Here is a 22,971-nt window from a genome sequence, read left to right on the forward strand (position 1 = left end):
CATTTCTGTAAATGAACCAGAACTGGTTAAACGGCTGTTTTTCATCTGCAGTCCCTGGACCAAGGTTATAATAGTTTAGGATTTTTCATTATAGTTTAGTTTTATTGAGTTTTGACTTTTCTTTCTCTAATTACCTCCGCCAAGGAGGTTATGTTTTTGCCAGGGTTTGTTTGTCTGTCTGTTTGTTTGTTTGTTTGTCTGTCCATTAGTGTGCAACATAACTCAAAAAGTTATGGACAGATTTGGATGAAATTTTCAGGGTTTGTTGGAAATGGGATAAGGAAGAAATGATTAAATTTTGGTGGTGATCGGGGGTGGGGGGGCCCACGGGGGGGGGGGCACTGATCAGCCTTGGCGGAGGTCTGCGCTCTCCGAGTGCTTCTAGTTCAGTTAGTTTTAATTGGTTTTTAGAGCAGGTTTGCTAGTTTTATTAGTTTTCGTTGTTTTCTAAATGCTTAGTTTTAACCATAACTTTTATACGTTTTAGTTAGTTTTTGTAAACACACAATACAGTTTCAGTTAGTTACAGTTTTTTTCTTTTAATTGTAGTTTTTATTTATTTCAGTTAACGAAAATGTTTTTACAATTCTAGTTTTCGTCATTTCTTTAGTTTTTGTTAACGATAATAACCTTGCCCTGGACAGATGTTAAACTATCCCCTTAAAAAAATAAGACAAGGTTACATAAACACAATATTATTTACAAGAGATCTGAACGTACTGACACCTAAATACAGACAATGAGACAGAAACCATGTTGGACTCCAGATTCCAGTTCTAATTGGAGATTCACAGTGTCATTACTTGCTGTTTCCAGGTTTGCCCTCTTGTCCAAATATGGTAATTTTTGTCTCAAAATAAGAAGAAAAACAAGTAAAATACCAAACTTGAGATGCCGAAACAGTTCTTCATAAACAAATGTGTGACCCTATACATACTTTTTTTTGTATGGTCTATGAGAATTAGAAAAAAATTGGCTTTGTTCGCTTGAAATTTGGGATTTGGACATTTTGTTACTTACTTTATTGTGCTGTAGAACTCCATTAAAACCACTGACTCAAACTGAAGCTGTGAAAGTTGATTGACAACCCCTGGATAATACAACCTGCAGCTGCCCTTTCAGTGTGAGTTTGTTTGGATGAAGGTGTTGGCTTCTGCTAAACACCTCAACTGTACCTAAATGTCATAACAGCTTTAAATGTCTGAGGTGTTAAAGCCAAGGATTTTGGTAAGGATCACAGCTCTGACACATTAAACCCTAATTAGAAGAGAGAGGTGTTATCCTTGTAATCATCCAGTCATGTTGCATAAATGCAGTCAAATTAGAGGGTATTTTTAGCTTCATGGCAAGTTGTTAGCGAGGTCACACAGTCATAGGGGGATTACTGTCACCAGCAGCACAGAAGCTCTGGACACAGTGGACTTAGTCAGAGAGTAAACGTGACCAACACAACATGAAATATTAATGTCAGACTGAGGATATAAAAATAGAGTGTGCAGAAAAACTCTGGGGAAAAAAGACAAAGACCTTTTTTTTTTTGTCCGCAGTGCTGCAGAATTTTTGCAGGAATAGATGAAGATGCAATCATAGTTTTTTGGTATTTACATTATGTTGTGCATTAACACACTAGACACAACCAGCCTTAAAACCTCTTCCTTTGTAACTGCTCCGGATTCCTTTTTAGTTCGTCTAATTTCATGTGATGTGTTTCTTACAAAGTTCAGTGATCCATATCTTATATCAGCTTCGGTAAAATCAATTTTATATCAGAGTCAGAATAGCCTTTACTGTCATTACTTGTGCAGTCAAATTAGGAATGCTACTCCAGTCAGTGATACAATATGAATAAAAAAACAACATATAAGAAAATAAGAATAGAGCGAATATAACATTACAAAAAGCAAAATAATAAAATATAATATTTTAGAAAAATACAAGAATAGAACTGAAAGTAGAATACGAGGGCTGTTCAATAAGTTCATGGCCTCACCCAGAAATACTGGTTGTTATAATACAGGATGTTACATTCTTTCGTGATGGGATAGTGATGCTTGAACATCGATGGACCAAGTGCATTGCTGTAAATGGAGATTATGTTGAAAAATAAAATATAAATTATCAGTCTGTGTTGTTCTGGGTGAGGCCATGAACTTATTGAACGGCCCTCGTAAAGTGTGAATAGACACAATATTATCAGTATGTGTGTCTGTGAACAAGTCTATAAAAATAGCGCACTTATGTTTGAATACATATTGCATTATTATTGCAAGAACAGAGGGTTTTGCATGAACTTATTGCACTTAATTCGCATTATACAGGTTATTGCACAATATTGGAGGTGATATTTACCCCTCAGTAATTCTAGTTACAATGAGTTAAAATCACAGGACAACAGAATTGGTTTATGTAACGGGTTTTTGAGGCCCTCTGTGGATATAAGTCGAGGCACTTTTGGGTTTTTTTTTGTGCATTTGCTTCTCAGTCTGGATGTTGTACTGATGCATGCCCAGCATCGGCTTTGTGAAGGCAGAGAAGTGCACTGAGGTGTGACATGTTAACGGCAGCTGTGCAAGGAAAACCCTGTGAAGCAGAACGACTGTGGTGCATTCTCCTGCAAAATGCCTCTGGGTCTCAGCCAGGACTGTTTGGAGTCTGAGGACGACAGTCACATATGGTGACAGCTCAGGTCCAGTAATCTGAAGCAGTGGTTCACAACTGGTGGGTCACGGCCCAAAGGTGGAGGCAGCTCCTCCAAATACCTGTTCACTGGAGTAAGGCTTCTGTTCAAATACAGTAATCTGCTGTTTACTGCTTGGGTTTATGGATGGTAATGGGAAAATTAAGCACAAATCTGAAGGGCTTTAGTTGGAATTTGTCTGACCCCTATAGTTCCAGTTACACTTTTTCATCCCCTTTCTGTCCAATGAAAAACATGTATCTGCAGCTGCTGACTTTACAGTTCCCCCTCTTCAGTGAAATAAACCCTCTTGGATTTGTTTTTGAGCTGATGAAAAGTTCAGCTTTTGGACATGTGTGATTCTCACAGGATAGATGTTGACGTTACAGAATATGATGTATTTTTTTTTTTTTTCTCTTTTCTTCAAATGAAGTCAACCTGAAACCTGCACAGCTGGACAATATAACAGATGTGAATGCAGCAGAAACATTCAATCAATCAAAAACATATGTAATGATCACTTTGACTTCGTACTTATACTTTTCAAGTACTTTTTATTGATAATATATTTTTACTTAAGTTGTGTAAGAATTAAATATTAAAGACGTAGAACTTTCTTTTGTATTTCTACCCATTTTTTGAATTAGAGTTAGTTGGAAATGTCATGTGATTCTGGAGAATCTGGTTTAGTTTTAATTTCCAATTTTACATTTTCTTTGTTAAAGAATGATTTTTTTTTTTTTTACTACTAGTAGGTGTTATACAAAACTAAGCTACCAAATACATTTTTCTTTACATCAAATCTTTCCTAAGTGATTTACAAATCTTTATTATAAAATGATGATCTACATTTTTCCATTAAATTTAGGCATTTTCCTATATTTATTTGACTGACTTTGTGGATGTTCATAAAAGATTCACTGTCAAACCTGCAGCTACATGGGTTTTATTGTCCAAATGAGACAAACCTGATGAGAAACTGTACTTGAACTGAGTTATTTAAGCGTAATGATCACATTAGTGGTTACAACTACACGTGACTGTTGAGGTCTGCAAGTTTTAGGTTTAGATGCAGAATTCCTTTTTACTGTGGCGTATTTCAGTATTAACACTTTGACCTGGACTTCTACCTCTGGCGGTTACTTTTGTATTCATTGGATCCATTTTAAGCTTCTTGAGTAGTTCTTCCTTTTCCTGTATATTTTAACATTTATTCTTATTAATCAATGGTGAAGAATATGCTCATTCATTTTTTTATCACATTTCCAGTGGTTACATCTTAAATCTGTTAAAGGCTTGCAGTTAGTGCTGCTTTGGGGTACAATATTAAAGGATAAAATGTTGTTGATTAGGCTGTGGCTTGAGTTGTGATCAGTTTTTGACAAATCTTGACTAATGAATGAATGAGTGCAGGTAGTGTTTGAAACTGGTCACATAATGGTGTTAAGGAACAGTTGTTGTCTTGGCATATTTTCTGAATGAGCAGTTTTCCAGCAGTGTTTACATATTGTTCTGTTATTACTAAACTCATACTATTTTATAAAATATCATCCTTCTTTCTGCTCCAGGACTGTTGGCATTTTAAAACCTCTTTAAGAGCCATTTTGAAATGTTAAGTTTCTATCCAGTTGTGTATTTTTATTTATTTATTCATTTTTTAGTTCAGAGCATCTCATTCCATTCCTGTTTCGAAAGCCAGAGGATCTGGTTGATACAGCTGAATTGGCAAAGCTGATAAACGATGCTTTGATACAGTGAATTAATCGCCCAGATCCTTTTTCCGTCTATCTCTAAGAATGTGATTAAGGCATTATTATGAAGTGATGTTCTTTGCAAGCCCTGCTGTTAAAGATCCCAATTTGAAGCAGAAAAGTGGAGATTTGTTGGAATGCTTTACTGCCCTCCATTTTCAACTGTTTATAATATTTTTCTGTGTCTGCATATTTTCTCTGTGCACATTACTCATCAGAATAAAAAAAGGAACTATGAAAACCTCGACCAACTGTCCTATGACAACAAGCGAGGACCTAAGGTATATTTGCATGGTCAATGCACGCCGCCCACCAACTTTTCCAAACGTAGCAACTAGAAACCAGCCCAAACCAGTCACCAGCCGACCCAGAAATGTCCCTCTCTTGGTAGCACGTGTTTTTATTTTTTGATTTTTTACTTTGAGACATTTCCCTATGATTTTAACAAAGAATGATTCTGTTATGAAAAATCTATAATTTTCGGTCATTACAGAATAAAAGAAATCAGTGAGCAGCGCCCCCCGCTTTTATCATTTTCATTTTCTCCTTCAATAAAGGAATGCATGTACTCAAAACACACACACTCACACTCAACAAAAGAGTTTGCAAGTCCATTCCTTTGTGGAGAACCGGTAGTGTGGGACAAAGCCGTTTCCCAGATGCTACTTCCTCCTGTTCTGTAGCACTTCCCTAGTTTTCAGCAGTTTTTTTGTTGGGGGAAAACGTCCCCCTCACCCCCTTCACCCGTTTTTAGTTACTGGTTGCATTGACCTTCTTCTCTCCCCTACCTAACACATGCACGTCCTTCTTTGGAGCCTTGATAACCCTCAGTTTGCATGCAAACAAATGCAAAAGTTTTTTTTTTCCCTTCAAGCTTTTTTTTTTTTTTTTTTTTTTTTTTTTTTTAGTTCAGCCGGTTCCCCTGGATCGCTTTCCTTTTTATCTCTGTCTCTCGTTCTGAAAAAAAAAAACAAAACGGCCAAGCTCGAACCAAACAGGTAAAGAGGCAGCATGGTGTCTGAGGTAGGGAAAAGTAGCTGGCTTGACCTTTCTTATGCCCCGATCACAGGCAGAGAAAGTCCTCCAGTTCAGCCAGGAGACTAACTTAACTGCCCTGCTGCTGGAGGCCAAAGACCTGGAGGCCAGAGTCATCATCCTGTCTGCCAGGTAAGAAAAGACCACATTTAACATTTGACCACCAGCACAACTCATACGTGAAGCAGCAGGATCAACAGAATTATTCAGATTTGCTTCACATAATCATGACAAATACACTATATCACAAGTGTCAAACATGCGGCCTGGGGGCCAGATCCGGCCCGCCAAAGGGTCCGATCTGGCCCCTGGGATGAATTTGTGAAATGCAGAAATTACACTGAAGATATTAACAATCAAGAATTTTAAAATCATTTTAGGTTATTTCAGTCTAAAGTGGGTCAGACCAGTAAAATACTATCATAATAACCTATAAATAATAATGAAAACTACAAATTTTTCTCTTTGTTGGGTAAAAAAAGTTAAATTACACAAAAATGTTTACATTTACAGACTAGCCTTTTACAAAAAATGTGAATAACCTGAAATTTCTTGAGAGAGGTATGTGGAATTGTATCAATATTCTGCCTATTATTTAATATTTTGTGTATTTTTAGATCCACTGTGATCTCTAAGTTGTGATGAATATGTTGTTATGGTCTGGCTCAGTGACCACAACAAAACAATCAAACGGAGGACGGAGGATCAATGCTTAACGTATTATTTTACAAAGTAACAAATAGGTGCCAATGAAACCATAACCAGAACACAAAGTACAATAAAACAACAAAGGTGGCTCGGGCTGAGCAACCAGCTGGTGGCAGAGAGAGAGGCTGGTCTGGACATCCGTCCTTTATAGACTGGGAACCACGGCCGCAGGTGTTCCAGATTCCCAGGCTCCGCCTCACGCACACTGATGCAACGCAGCTACTGCAGGAGAAGGAAACACATCCATAGACAGACAGCACAGAGGCCCTGGGGCCATCACAATGTATAAATGATAAACTAAGGCATAATATTGTTAAATTTGCACTTATTTTTCTTAAAAATTTTCAGGTTCATATTTGTTCGTGATATGTTCAAGTACGGTTTGTAGATGTAAACATTTTCATTACGGAATTTGACTTTTTTCACTCAAAAACAGAGAGAAGAACTTTGGAGTTGACATTATTTGTAAGTTTTTATCCTATTATTTATATCATTTTACTGGTCTGGCCCACTTTAGATCATATTAGGCTGGATGTGGCCCCTGAACTAACATGAGTTTGACACCCCTGCACTATATGGACACAAGTATTGGGACACATCATGGCTACAGCTGCTGATTTGAGATAGAAACATCAATATTTCCTTAAAGTTTAATGGGAGAGTTTTTCTTCCTTATGAGATGTGAAGAAAGTAGATAGTTATTTGTGATTTGTGGTAGAAAATTTTTATTTACTGTCGGAGCTCGAAAAATATTTTAGAAACTTAGAGGTAGAGCATTTAAAATCATTGCCATGGATAAAAAAAAAACAAAAAAAACCCCAAAATCACTGTTGAAAGAAATTATGTTAAAACCATCTGAGGCCTTTTGGAAGCAAAAATAAAAATTTAAACAAAACTAAGCAATGCAATACAATGATATTTGTCACAATATAAAACTATATTATGACATTAGTTAGTACTGTTTTGTATCCCAGACCTCTGTTAGAAAAGAAACACCTAAATTTAACATGTCCCAATACTTTTATCCATATATTTTATGAGGTAGAAGTGTAAATTTATTTATGTAGACTGTATCACATAGAGAGGTGGTCCCCTAATGTTTTTTACTCAAGAACCAAAAGAGAAATGTGGCATCTGCAAACTCCAAACTTTGACATGTTTATGAGCCATCATAATACATCCTTTTTTTGAACTGAAAATTAATCCACATATTACATGGAAGCATTTTACTGATCTTTAAAAGGTAAGATAAGAAATAAGCATGAAGAACTTCTTTTGTTCATTGCAACGTAATGTTGTGAAAGACAGCACAGCATAACATCAACATCGACCAAATATACATTAAATCATCAAAATGAATAGGAAAAGAATTAAATAATTAATCAATTTAACAAATAATCAACAAAATTATGAGGAAAAATAAAGGAAATGAACAAAAATGTACATAAAATTAGAGATAAAAAAGATTTAGAAAGTATAATTAAGTGTAAAACATAAAATTATAGATATGTTTCCTAAATATGCACATCAGTTGAAATCAGAATGAAGAAGTTAAAATAGACACAGACTGTTTTATAGGACTTAAAATATGAAACACCTCTGGAAAGTAAGATCATATATCTTGGGTATATGCCTCAAGAATGTTTGAAAAGAGGTAAATATTTAATGAAAATAGTGCTGGTGGCAGGCGAAGAGACTCTTACCAGGAAACACTTCACAGAAGAGCGAACTTTAAATGCATGGATGGAAATGTACAAAAAAGAGGAGATAACAGCGTTTGTCAATCATAAAACATGGAAAAGTTACAGTCATAATGGAGAAAATCTGCAGCCCACAGAGCTCATTTCATTCTCCCAAAACACTGAGCAGGCAGAGGTCACCTCCTACTTTGACAGAATTCTGTCATCTTTATCTTTTTATTATTTGTATATTTGAGGCAGACATGAATTTATGATACATGAACGTTTCTATAACCATCCCACGAAGAAAAAAATAATCATTTAAAAATTACTTAATTCTGGAAACTTCTATTGAAAGCCATGATCATGTTTCATATTTGATACATTTGCTATTTTCACATCACAGTGAGTAGTTTCACTGAAACCAGGACTTAATTTAGTGACGTTATGAAAATCTGAAAGATAATTGTCAATTCTGAAATATTTTAGGCATAATGCTGCATTTTTTTCAAGAGCTGATGAACAAAAATGTGAATCAATTTCAGCACATAGATTTAAAGTTTTACCTTAAGTTTCATGATTTAACGAGAAAAAATTTGCTAAATTATTTCAGTATCATCTTAATGACCCTCAGTGTTTTAGGATTTGGGATTCTTGTGCCCTATAAATGATAATTGGAATATATTACTTTTACTATTGCCGCAACTCTTTGTTTGTCTTTCACTTGGAATATAAACGGCAATAATAAACATGTGAGAAATGCTTTATTAATTGTTTTTCACATATGTTTGGGGTTGTGATGCAACAGTTAGCAGTAATTCAGTAGAATGACAGATATGCATACAATATCTGAAATAAATCAGGAGATTTTTCTTTGCAGACGAATAATCTGATGGATATGTGTAATTTTACTGTAAAAAAAGCTAAGAACAGATTAAAAGTAATTCTTATTTTTATTTTTGGGTTAAAATTATGGGACAAGACCTATATACTGCAGATGTAAACATAACGTGCGCACATTTGAAAACCCTTGGTCTGATTTATCAGTGCATGACAAAGTTTTTGGACAGATGGATGGACAGACGGACAACCAACTGATGACAATACCCTGTGGCCAGTGTGGCCGAGGGTAAAAATGTTCAGTGTGAATTATTTTGAATTATTTTTGTGGTTCTATTTTTTAAACAAATTAATAAATCCATATATATATATACATATATATATATATATATATATATATATATATATATATATATATATATATATATATATATACACATACATACATGTTAGTGATATAATAATAAGCAATAAGATAAATACAGTCAGCCCTGCGATGAACTGGTGACTTGTCCAGGATGTACCTTGCCTTCGCCCGTATGTAGCTGGGATAGGCTCCAAGCAACCCCTGTGACCCTGGTGAGGATAAAGCGGGTTCCGAAAATGAATGAATGAAGATAAATACATTGATGACAACAAACAAACATTGCATACGAGATACAATAAACAATCTAAAGGGATGCAGCCATTACTAATGAAAGCAATTACACTTCTGTTCTTTTTCTTTAATATGCCCAAACAGGGATAAAAGTGTATTATCTACATGGGATTAGATTAGATTAGATTAGATTAGATTAGACTTTACTGATCCCACAATGGAGAAATTTACCAGTCAACACAGTAACAGAATAAAGTGCAAAAGGCTAATAATAATAATAATAATAATAATAATAATAACAGTAGTAAGTAACAAATGTCTATAGACTATATACATATTTACAAAAGAGTAAAACTGCAGTACAGACAGTTCAGACAGTACAGATCTGATGCTGGATTCTAAAGCTACAAAATATGTAAACGTAAAGTTGAGACATGATGTCTTTGCAGTGAGGAAGATGCTGCTGCCGTGTACAAAGCCGCCCGCTTCCTCAACATGACGGGATCGGGATATGTGTGGCTGGTGGGCGAGCGCGAGATGTCGGGTAAAGCCCTGAGTGAGGCTCCAGACGGTACGTTCATCCAGCAGGGATCAGTGGGACTACCTGAGTTAGCCTGGGCTTTACACAGAGGCCAATGAGAACACACACTGGATTACAGAGATTAACTGTTGAACAGTGGATGCATTACATAATTAACCGTATGAACGCTTGTTGTGTGTTGAGCATTTAAACGTTTAAGCACACTGTGTTTAAATGTCTAAATGTGTTGTGTACCTACACTGTGTGTTCAGGATTATGGGTAAAATAATTGTCCTTGTTGCCATGGTTTCTAATGAATTATTGCATAAAGGGAGAGTTTTGCAGATTTTTCTGATAGAATGGTAAGATACAACAGCCTTTCTTTTCTCTGTTCCTGGATTTTGGCACAAGTCTCTCACAGTATTTACTCACTTTGTGGTCTACACATGTTAAGCGTCTTTCCCAAAGGCACTCAAACACAACCAACCCCTGCAGACTGTTTCGTTGTCCTGTCTGTGTCTAGTCTTTTCCACCTCTGCTGCAGCTTCTTCCAGGAGTCTGCAAGGCTGACGGACCTGGTTGCAATCAGAAAACTTAGCTGAAGTTGGATTGTCGATCTGTTTAAGTCTGATGGTGTTTGCTTTCATTTCTACACAAATAATGCTTTGTCTGTGCTGATTCCTTTAAAGTATTCAGGAAAAAAATCCAACTTCAAGGGACTCTTTACACATGCTGTGAAAAGGTCATCAGTGACGACATCAGTAAAAATGATTCATTTATTTCTGTTGCCTCATAAATGACACAATGTGTTTTACACTTATGTTAGAAGAGATCAACAGGCAACGAAGATGGATCATACAGCTGATGTCTGACCTTTATTCAGGATGTTTAAACCTGAGGCCCTATAAGTTTTTTTCCACTGTGTGCATTGCAAAAGGATCCTGAGTGGCTGTGTTTTACCCTGTTTTCTAATTGTCTTGTGTTGTTGGCATGGTCTCAGGTCTGATTGGCCTCCAGCTCATCAATGGGAAGAATGAGTCAGCCCACATCAATGATGCGGTGGCTGTGGTGGCTCAGTCCATCCAAGAACTGTTTGAGAAGGAGAACATCACAGAACCGCCGAGAGGATGCGTGGGCAACACCAACATCTGGAAAACAGGGCCCCTCTTTAAACGGTACATTTGTTTTATTCAGTTTATTTGGGGATGTTATGATCGAAGCAAGCAAAAAGATGGCCTCTCCAAAGCAAAGCTAAAGCTGAAGTACAGGGTGGGGAAGCAAAATTTACAATGAACATTTAGTTGTTTTTTCTCAGGAGGCACTACGTCAATTGTTTTGAAATCAAACATATATTGATGTCATAATCATACCTAACACTATTATCCATACCTTTTCCGAAACTTTTGCCCATATGAGTAATCAGGAAAGCAAACATCAAAGAGTGTGTGATTTGCTGAATGCACTCGTCACACCAAAGGAGATTTCAAAAATAGTTGGAGTGTCCATAAAGACTGTTTATAATGGAAAGAAGAGAATGACTATGAGCAAAACTATTACGAGAAAGTCTGGAAGATACTATTAAAGAAGAATGGGAGAAGTTGTCACCCGAATATTTGAGGAACACTTGCGCAAGTTTCAGGAAGCGTGTGAAGGCAGTTATTGAGAAAGAAGGACACATAGAATAAAAACATTTTCTATTATGTACATTTTCTTGTGACAAATAAATTCTCATGACTTTCAATAAACTAATTGGTCATACACTGTCTTTTAATCCCTGCCTCAAAGTATTGTAAATTTTGCTTCCCCACCCTGTACGTTGAAGTGCAATACCATTGATGACCACTAGATGCTGCTCCAAAAATCCCTGGCTTCCACAGACTTGCATTGAATTTACATTGAAATAATGGGTCTGTATTTTATTTTCTGGGAGCCAGTTTTATGTGTTTATTTGGAGCTTCTAAGAAGTGAACTGATGGTCTGTCCTTAAGTTATAGCTCCATTAATACGATTTTATAGCTAATAGAAGCTCAAACACTTGCTGAGTTGGACATTCACTTAATAAAACATTTTTTTTCTCTACAGACAGCTGTGGTTAATCTTCCATTTCGCCCCCTTTCCTCCATCTTCGTTCACTTCTGGTTCCAAATAACATTGCGATGGCCAAAACACAAACTATAATGGGTGACACCAGGATAGCTCCACCCATTTCTTCTGTATAGTCAATTGACAAAATAAAAGGATGGCATTTAATCAAGCAGATGTAAAACATCTACAAGCATCATTAGGCTCTTAAATGCAATGATTTAGATAAATGTATCTACTGTGAGTGTTTTTGTACTAATTCCAGTCATTAGCAGCAGCAGCAGCAGCAGCAGCAGCACACCAGGATGATAACAGGCCGAAGGATGTGTTTATTTAGGGGCCAACAGTCTGAGATAAAAGGAGGGCTGGGTGATGTACTTGGATGCAAATAAAGATACAAACACTCTTTAACTTATAACTGTAACAGATGGTCGTCATGATATCAATGAGAGTCATTTTACAGGAAAGGTTTGGTGTTTTTAAAGGTGCTGATTTTTCATTTTCAGTCCAGATAACTACAGTCCTCTTCTACTTCTTTCCTAAATTACAAAGTCACATTTGATCTTATTAAATTGTAATATTTAGCAGAACATGTGCATACCTGAAAATTCAAGACACGTTACCGTCTGAAACCCACCACTGGGACTCGTACCTTCACTTCTGAAGGATTCATAGATCAAACCAGTGTAAATGTGTTTCTGTGATGACTGATTATTTTTCTTTACTTTACCTAAAACAGCAAATTTACCTTATGACCAATTCCAAACAACACACATTTTATATATTTACTTCTTTAATGTGTTTTGGTTTAATAAATAGGGCCAATGCACCTTAATCCACAAAGACCCTGTGCTGCTTTTGTGGCCGTTCCCAGATGAGTTTTTCTCTCTTTTTAACCTTTCTTAAGTGATTTATCACCATTTACTCTTATATTATGCGCTGTATTTTGCAGCTTAAGTGAAAATCTGGTATTTTCCCATATTTAATGTAAGGATTATATAGATATTCAAAATATATCATTAACTGAACATGAAACAAGCGTCTACAACCACTTTCAGTCATCAAACTCTATGGGTTTTACTGGTGAATCAATGTGAATCAATGTTTTCTCTATATGTAAAGTGTCATGAGATCATTTTTTTATGATTTGGCACTATATAAATAAAATTTCATTCATTTTGATTGATTGATTTTAGAAGGCAACAGTGTTTCTGCGTTCACTACGGAGCCTCTGAACATCCAAATGGGTCATATCTGATGACCATGAAAGGATGACAAGCTGCATTTTACACCAATTATTTACATGTACTGATAGGATTCATGGTTCAACAGGTATTAGAATCTTATATCAGTGAATGATTTTGGTGACTGGTGGATGTTTGGGTCTTTATGGGTTAAACATTGCTATGAATATATTTATTGTTGTTGTTGTTGTTATTATTATTATTATTGTTATTATTATTATTATTAACAACAACAACAACAACAACAATAATAATAATTATAATAATAGATTGGATTTCTATAGTGCTTTCAAGGCATCCAAAATACTTTACATTATTGATCCATTATTCATTCTCACATTCACACTTTGGTGGTGGTAAACTACATTTGTAGCCACAGCTGCCCTGGGACAGGCTGATGGAAGCGTGGCTTCCAATATGTGCCCCTATGGGCCTCTTTGACCACCACTGGACATTCATACACACCAGTGTGCCCAAGGACACAACAGCACATGACTAGGACAGAGTGGGATTCGAACAGCTTTCGGTTTTTGGATGACCCACTCTACCTCCTGAGCCACAACTGCTCCAGGCTGTTTATTGTAGCCACAAGTTACAAGAGGCTATTTTTCTTGTGCCATCTCTGGACAGATATTACAAAGTAACCCACAAAAACAGAAATATGCTTGAGGTTATGAAAACAATTTATAGGTGCCACAGAACAATAACACAAAGAAAACAGAATGTTAATGCTAATAAAAAACATTATTCAAGACACTTATAACTACATTGTCAAGTAATGATTAAAACATGGAACACAGTCGCTCATAATTCAAGACCTGACCGCCATTAAAATGAGAGGTATTAATATAAGTGAGATCACATTGTCCTGTACTGTTGAGACGCTAAGTGAGACATGCCCACAAGGACAGACTCAGTGATCTCTATGCATGAACACGTGCGGTCCTTCACATATAATCCACCTCATTTTCTTGCCTCAGGGTCCTGATGTCCTCTAAATACCCAGAAGGCCTCACAGGACGCGTGGAGTTTAATGACGATGGAGACAGAAAATACGCCCACTACAGTATTCTCAACTACCAGAAGAGTCGACTCATTCAAGTTGGGATTTACAACGGAACACAGGTAAAGTCACGAACCCCGACACATAAACATCAGACTGTTATAGATCAAATGAAGTGCAATGTCCTGTCTTTTAATGCCTCAAATGAATTATTTCTATCTGATGCAACTCTATGAAGAAGAATTATATTATTAAAAAAATACTTTCCGTCACACCCACTGTCTGGACATAGTCATCCATCTTTTTGACCGTACAGGACATTCAGCTCCAGTTTTCTATCTATAGTCACTGCGGTCGGTGTAGGACGAATCCATCATCTTCACTGAACTAAACCTCTGCAGTTAACCTGAAAAACTAAAATGATGTTGCAACAGTCTGTACAGTGAATCTGAGTATCTCAAATATATATATAAATATATATATATATAAATATATATATATATATATATATATATATATATATATATATATATATATATATATATATATATATATATATGTATATATGTGTATATATATATATATATATATATATATATATATATATATATATATATATATATATATATATATATGTATATATATATGTATATATATATATATATATATATAGCATTGAAGTAACACTAACATTATTATACAATCAACTTTAATCACTTTATTTGTCCCCGAGAGTCAGTTGCATGACACATAGAGTAGTACAATAAAAGTCATTAAATTATCCTCCGAAAACAGAGGTGGTGTTCCATTAGTTTTTTTTTTATTTTTTTTATGTCAAACATTTTGCAGAAGGGGAAATGATGCAGAAGTATGACAAAGGAACACAAAGTGAGCATAGAGTGGAATAAAAATTAGCTTTCGACCTTATAAGATAAGTTGACTTGTCAAGATTTTTTTGCACTTTTAGAGATGATTGATGATTAAGGAGTGAACATAAATAACTGAAGTTAATCTTTAAAACCGTTTAAAAATATGAATCTAAGAATATAAATATTGTCCTTTCCATTAATAATAATGGTACACTTTACTGTTAATAGAAATTACGTTCAATACAAATGTAGACATAAAATCAAGACTTTATAAATGGTGTTGTTTCTGAACAGAAACCTGAATTCTGAAATGAACACTGAATCACTATTCTGTTTTCATTCCTTTAATATCATGGTTAAAAACAGCATTTTTAAAGCGTTTGACTTACCCTTTATTTATCATTATTTTTATTGGTTTAAGATTGGTTAATAACAGCCTCATTTTACACATGATCCATCGTGATAAAATTAACAGAAAAATAAAAACTGGTTGTTTGGAGCTTCCTCGCGCCCCCTCTGTGCCTCACACCCTGATGCAGCAGCAGAAACAGTGGCGTGACAGCGTTGTCAGTGTACACGTTACAGAAGGGTTGAACGGACGGTCAGGGCCGCTGAGAGTGGAGGAGCTGATTGGCTTTTGGTGACAACGGTTGCCCTTCTCCTCTCTGTCCTGAGGGAAACCACTCAAGCAGAGCGATGGGGGCATCGAAGGTCCTGTGGGATTCTGCCAGATGACCTTAACATCTGCTGCTCACAGGAGGTGGAGAGCGCTCGTTTCAGAGAGGGCCACACAAAACGAACCAAGCCATATATCGATATTTTTATGCTAAACGATGATACATGACTTTTATTTCCCTGCCGTTATGACACCAAGGTCCTGTTCAGATCTAAATGGATGTGCATATAAGGTCATCAGCTCAGAAGTGTTCTGCTCTAAGTGCATGAGTTCACACCTTTATTACAAGGCATTAAAAGGCGTCATCACATTCATCTCTGCTGTGGTATGATCTCACTTCCCTGTTCTGTATGTAAAGAAATAAGCTCATCTGTAGCCTAAACATTTCACAAGCTTTTATTTTATCTTTGACAAGCTGGTTAGCTCACCAACCAATAAACCATGAGCTGTTGTCAAGGCGCTGTGTTCATCATCGTCCTTATTGTCGTTGTCGTCTTCGTTAGCAGTTTCTTCAAACATCTTCTCCGACGAAACTACTAGTTGGATTAATTTCCAGTTTTTTATGTAGCTTCCTTGGGACAATGTCTACAAAGTTTGTCACACTGTTTTGAGAAATTTTGATTTTGAATTCTTGAAATATTACAAATTAGCCTTTACTTATCATGGTCCATATTTTGATGGCTTATACCATTTAACATTTGGTTACAGATATTAATGTAGTTACTATTGCGTACTGATAGGAAGTCATATATGGACTTTCATTTAATTAGTTCAGTTCTCCTCCAGTGAAAGTACCATCCACTTCTACTGGACATTGATCTCCTGCATTAATACCACAGGACTCAAACATAGCGGTAGAACCTGACAACCTTGCAAATTCAAGTTGTTATTGATTCTTGGTAGAATATCCTGGCAAGCTACAGGGATATTGGTCTTGTTTTTTTTTTTGTAATGTTTTAATGTTTCTTTCGAAATCTGACTCCATGTGTATTTCAAACACTACCAGCAACTGAATCAATCTATGCATCCTTAATGTCAAGTTGGACTTTTATATTTATTTTATTGGCACTCATGGATCTTCAACACTCAACACCTGTATATAAATGTCTACTGTATTATATGAGCTCTATATATTGTATTCCTGTACTATTTAGTGTTTTTTCATAGCACATAGGCCAAATGAAAAGAGGAATAGAAGTACGCTGCACTCTCTCCCACTTAATTTGTGATTAATCTGCTTTATTCAAGACAAAAATGTGAAAATTAACAGGACATTGTTCATACCCCACCAGTGAGCATTTTCTTGCTGAGTGTAATATAGTAATGATACTCGTCACAATCTTTGTGAAAGTAGTTTGTTCTCAGAAATCCCATAACCCTGATTATAATCACAGCACCAAAGTCCTTCAGAAACCTAAAGCTAGTGCTGATATGCATTTTCTACCACTCATGAGATGTCGTAAGCACTGTCTTTAACAACAACCCACAATCAAAATAAAATCCAGAAACAGGATAGACTACACAGCTGCCAAACATACAGGTTAAAGACCTTATTAAGAATGGTCCATATTAAATACCAGTGTTCACCTGCAAGAACTGAAGCCACATTTTTGTAGTTTGGAGTGAAATAGTAAAATGCAAACCTTGAAAAGCGCATTGACATTTTATAAATAAATAAATAAATATACACACACAGTATATTGGGTATGCAGAGTAGTTTGACAAATCAGATTTAACACACAGTTAAAAAAAACAGTTCCAGTGTGTCTTACAAATATCACTTTAGATGAAGTTTACAGGAGTTATTTAAAAAATACTCTGAATTTTACCTGCAGATTAAGACTGAGTGGGTTTTGTGTTAAGAATATCCACTCAGATCTATATTACACACTATAATACATTCATGAGTCAAAACATTATGTCCATTTACTCTTTGATAAGGTTACAGGATTTGGTGGCTAAATCTAACTGTAATCAGTTGTATTGGTCATATAATGAACATATGAATCAGCTGAGTTTACTCTCATTTTTTAAGTTGCAGTTAGAAGGTTATTGTGTTGTGATGCGCTATCTTTTACCCAGAGCCTCCTTCTGCTCAGTATCAGAGATTTAATCATTCAATCATCAACATTTTCTGATTGCATAGTGATGTGACTGCATAGCCCATGCGTCACTGTCTACACAGAGACTGACTGATGATCTCAGACACATGGAACATTATTCTGTGATTAGACTGAAGTTTTTGGGGTCAGATCATGACACAGGCTGACATGAGGACTGGCGCTAGATTAACTGTACAATGGATCCTTAAGTACACTGCCCATGAAGTGACTGCAATTTATACTTGGTAAAGTGTAACTGGGTAAAGTGTAAATGTGTAGAAATAGGAATAAAAAGAGGAATGTGTCTGAATACAAGATTATTTCAACTTTATGGGGCAACAGTGTATGAGTACTAATAAACAATGCAGAAATACTCTACTACAAGTAAAAATCCTTCATGAAAAATCTTAGTTAAGATCAGCAGGAAAACGTAGTGAAAGATAGCAAAAGTATAGGTTTGATATTGTATCTGACATTAGACTAGATCAGATTAGATTAGATTATAGTGAAGCATCAATGTTGAACTGCTTTATGTGTGAGCAAGAAAAGAAGAAAAAAACACATATGCACTAATATATTTTCAATTTTTTTTTACATCTCATCTTTAGTTTTTGGTGACATTTTGAATGATTCGAACATTTATTGTCATGAAAACATGTAATAAATTAGGAAGCATAGATCACTATTTGCCCTGAAAGATAGGTAAATTTACTGGTTTTTCAAAGGCAGTCACATTTACATGAAATAAATCAATAAAATATGTGAAAAATATTGCACATTATGAGACCTTTTAATCAGCCCTCCTCATTATAACATAGTAACACTATAGTTAATTAAAAAACTAAACAAAAATAAATGAAATCTTCAAAATGAAGCTGAAATTAAAACTACTTTTGCACTCTTGAAACTAACAAAAAAAAACCCGTAATAATAACCGAAACAATAAACATATAAAACTAACTGTTACAATATATTTCATGTTAGTGTAGCCATAACAATCTACTTCAGCATTTCCCCACACATCCACTTTCCTCATATTCACTTACTGTGTTATGTTTCCCTCATGACTGCATGCTTTGTTAATACAAGATAATTAACACTATTGTCTTAGTTCTGCTGTTTGCCAGTGATAATGTTGGCTCATCTTCATACAGTATATGTACCTGTCAGCAACTAATGAGAACTGCAAGGATCGGCACATCAGCTTCCTGGTGATAGTGTAATAAAGATAATAAATCCCTGAACCCCTCAAGTGTGAAATGCAAGTCAAAGGTCAAAGAAATAAATAATTAAAGCGCTAAATTATGGTTATATAAAGACTGAGTCATTATCGATGCTCCCCCACTGTGTTGGAGCTTCATCAGCATCACGCCGTCTGTCAGTACACACCTATAACACTACATATATGTGTGTGTGGGTGTGTGTGTTCTCTCTGCAGGTGGTAATGAACAATCAGCGGAAGATCATCTGGCCTGGAGGAGAGACTGAGAAACCACAGGGCTTCCAGATGTCCACTCGATTAAAGGTAAGCCGCTGTAATGTGATGTTCCACTCCCAAACCTGAGCTTATGTACCCATGTTGGACTAATGTTTGTCTCTCAGCGGGAGGCGGAGTTCATCTGTCCTCATAGAGCCTGCAGTGATATATTTACTGTGACTTTTATCTCTTCAGATTTATCACAGGCCTGCAAAGAATCTGTATCCTTGTCAGTTATTTTTACATTTATCTGCACATCTTTGTGACTGTGTTCTCTTTATTTGTGTCTCTGCTGCTGCCGGCTTCTTCCACTTATTTCTTTTGTCTCTTTCTCGCTGTGCCTCAGGATTATATGGGATCCAGCTCTGACTCTGTGATGAACAGATTTCTGTCCGTTTGTTGTAGATAGTGACGATACACCAGGAGCCATTTGTGTATGTGAAACCTACTATGCCTGATGGAACATGCAAGGAGGAAATGACATTAAATGGAGACTTAATTAAAAAGGTTATCTGCACTGGGCCCAATGAGACCATCCCAGGTAACACATCAGGGACGTTTATATTATCACTGTGCTTTTACTGCACCCGCCTCTGGAGATGCATACATATATATGCAGTAGGTATCTATATATGTATGCATGTAGCTGAGTGTGCCATTCAGAGTGACTGGATGTGTGTCGGAGTGTGTGTGTGTGTGTGTGTGTGTGTGTGTGTGTGCGTGTGTGTGTGTGTTCTGTCGGGGAAACAGGATGACTGTATGTGGAGTCTGCACCGCATCGTGTGACGCATTTGTCCCGTCTACATGCGCCGCCTTTGGGTTAGAAAAACAAAAATTATCTCCCATTTCCTCCTGAATGATTGTAACTTGCTGCTGTTGCTGGTTTTGTTACAGGACGCCCAATTGTACCTCAGTGTTGTTACGGATTTTGTATTGATCTCCTGATCAAGTTGGCTATGACCATGAATTTCACCTATGAGGTGCATCTGGTGGCTGATGGGAAATTTGGAACTCAAGAGCGGGTTAGTTTTTCTTTGAACTAATTGTTGTAAACTTCTTTTCTGGGAGGTCAGTGTTTGCATGAAACCTAAACCACATGTGATTATGTACTTTAATAAACTGTTTTATTATTTATTTAATTGAAATTTATAGAATACCAAAAAAAAAAAAAAAAATGGTGGCAAATCTGTCAGATAATGATACCCATTAGAGGAGTAGATGTGTTGAAAATAGTGAAAATATTTCAGATACATACACTCAACACAATGACTTCAAATTGACATGTGAATGACTTAGGCCTAGGGATGTAACGATTACCAGTATAACGATAAACCGCAATAAAATTGCAGACGGTTAGTATTACTGTTTAAATTCTAATTATCATGATAACTGTGTTTGATTACAGCACTTTTAGGGGAAAAAAACCCTCTGTAAAGATCTGCTTTCATGTCAAATATCTGAGTATAGTTTTAATTTATTACAATTTTAATTTTCTATACCTAATATTTAGAACCAATATTCACTTTTAAAGTCTTTGAAAAGGTTCGTTAAGCATCTTTGTGTTAATTATGCAATAAAGTATATACATTTTTCAAATCGGATTTTATATATTTTTTTTGTGTTCTTTGTCCTTTTGTGTTTTTATAGTAGGCTAAAGTGAAAGAATAATAGACAGATGAGATAGATGAAGACGTGCTGAAAAAAAAAGATCCCAAACATGGGTATAGTAAACATTTGTTTATATAGTATATAAAGGCAAAATCAAAAGGACTGAAAAATGGACAAAATAGGCTCAGACCACTAAGGGTTAATATTTAAATGTTTCTGCCAACAGAAGGTACATAGTGCCTATTATTTTATTTTATTTTTTATTTTTTTTTAGATACAGCTTGGTTAAATTATTTCAGTGTGTGTATAAGTACTTTTTGAACATTTTGAGCACAATTTCAACAATACCGCGATAATAATGATAACCGTGATAGTTTTGGTCACAATAACCGTGATATGGAATTTTCATATCGTTACATCCCTACTTAGGCCTAAGAAGTTTTAGAATTTAGATCTGTTTGAAGCTTACAATTATAAATGTGACACTCAACCAGCATCTTTTATTGGCCCCAAATCTCTGCATTTCCCTGTAGTAATATAAGACTGGGTGTTAGAAATTATGGTGTGTCTGTGAGTGGTTCCAGTATGGGATATGACAAAAAGAATAATTAAGTCCAACCCTCAGATGTGTAAAAACTGGTTTTATTAGAGTTTTAGTACACAAATGTGCATCCACATACTCATCTACACATAATACATTTGTAGATACCACACTACTACTAAAAACTATCAATGAGTTAGACATGTTGATGAAAGCTCTACTGTACCACATAGAACATTTCTTCATTTTTACATTTACATGGGTCAGCAGGCGTCTTTGTTTCCATTTTAACAAAATAAGTCTTTACACTAACAAAGTCACAACATATATCAAAGTCTACTGTTTTTAGATAATTCAGGTTCAGTCACTTTTGCACCAAATATATTGAGAAATGGATCTGGGTTGAGTCACTTGTCTAAAACCTCTGTCAGGGTTGGAACTATTTTTGACCAATGAAGAAGAAAGAAATGGTTGGACAGATCCAGAACATGTGTCACAGTCACAAATTTACTGTAGGGAGACCTTGGAGAGTCTCATTTTTGATAAGTGTATTCTATGTACCGGTAATATATTGAGCTGAATTAGTCAACATCTGGTGCATATTGAAGAATAATGGACCCATTTTTGGGCTTTTATCCATTGATCTACTGGATTTCTCAGGTACTCCAGGGTGGCTGCACAGTCTATTTGTGCCAGCTCATTGTGATGCATTAGCATAATTTTTGTTATAAATGAGCCAAATAAATAACTAAAATAGGATTTTTAACAATACATTTTAGATAATCCCCTTTTTCATTTTTTGCACTTTGGATTTTGGGTTTAACACACTACCAACACCAGAAATGCAAAGGCAGTGGCTGAACATTTCATTTGGATTTTTCATTTTAGGATAAAATCACAGGTTATTTCACTGGTTTGTCATAAAACAAAATAATAAATACAAATATTCAGCATCTCATGAAAGCTACAAGGAAGAAACCTGGATGTTTTGCTTAAGAACCATGCATTTTGATAAATGATGACGTAAAACAGATTGCTAATTTTACCTTTAATGCACTTTAATGTCTATGGCTGAAGGTAATGTTCTTGAATGTGACCATGTTTATTGGAGCATATTTTCTGCATGAGAAACATTTTGCTCCTGATCTCCTGAGTATGTATCTCAAAGTGATCTGTTCTGGAAAATTATTTACAAATCCCTCAAATTAAATAAGGCTTTCAGCTCATTAGTCCAGGCATAACCATGTGATAGATCCCTATTTAAATGTCTTCTAAGTCTATTCCCAGACCTCTAATGGCCAAAAATGAAGTAAAATTCTGGGCTTCCAATAAAAGATTGTATGTTCTGTATGAGTAATACAAATTCCCAGGGGCAATAGGTTTGTAACAGCAGCAATAAGTACAAGAGACAGACATCTCCAGCACAAGAAACAAAACAAACATGTGCATAAATATGAAATAAAAAAAGTGATAAACTCACCCAGATCACATTAAAATAAAAATGTGTTAATTGCAGTTTTCACTATAGTAACTGTCTCAGCTGCAGCCACTGTAGGTGAAT

The 22,971-nt window shown here is 35.7% G+C and overlaps 1 protein-coding gene across 11 annotated transcripts in view; it reads left to right on the forward strand.

The window, feature by feature from the left end:
- Positions 1–22,971, forward strand: part of grin1a (glutamate receptor, ionotropic, N-methyl D-aspartate 1a) — a 59,731-nt gene that overhangs the window by 12,245 nt on the left and 24,515 nt on the right. For 4 of the 11 annotated variants that reach the window (XM_030149645.1, XM_030149647.1, XM_030149650.1 and 1 more), the window contains exons 4-11: positions 4,647–4,709; positions 5,498–5,595; positions 9,738–9,859; positions 10,809–10,983; positions 14,115–14,259; positions 19,223–19,309; positions 19,667–19,814; positions 20,156–20,283. In XM_030149645.1, coding sequence (XP_030005505.1) covers positions 4,647–4,709; positions 5,498–5,595; positions 9,738–9,859; positions 10,809–10,983; positions 14,115–14,259; positions 19,223–19,309; positions 19,667–19,814; positions 20,156–20,283 — 966 coding nt within the window. The remainder of the gene's footprint in view (positions 1–4,646; positions 4,710–5,497; positions 5,596–9,737; positions 9,860–10,808; positions 10,984–14,114; positions 14,260–19,222; positions 19,310–19,666; positions 19,815–20,155; positions 20,284–22,971) is intronic. The other 7 variants (XM_030149653.1, XM_030149655.1, XM_030149646.1 and 4 more) reach the window with 3 other exon arrangements.

The sequence above is a fragment of the Sphaeramia orbicularis genome, chromosome 12 (assembly GCF_902148855.1).
Source record: "Sphaeramia orbicularis chromosome 12, fSphaOr1.1, whole genome shotgun sequence".
NCBI lineage: Eukaryota > Metazoa > Chordata > Actinopteri > Kurtiformes > Apogonidae > Sphaeramia > Sphaeramia orbicularis.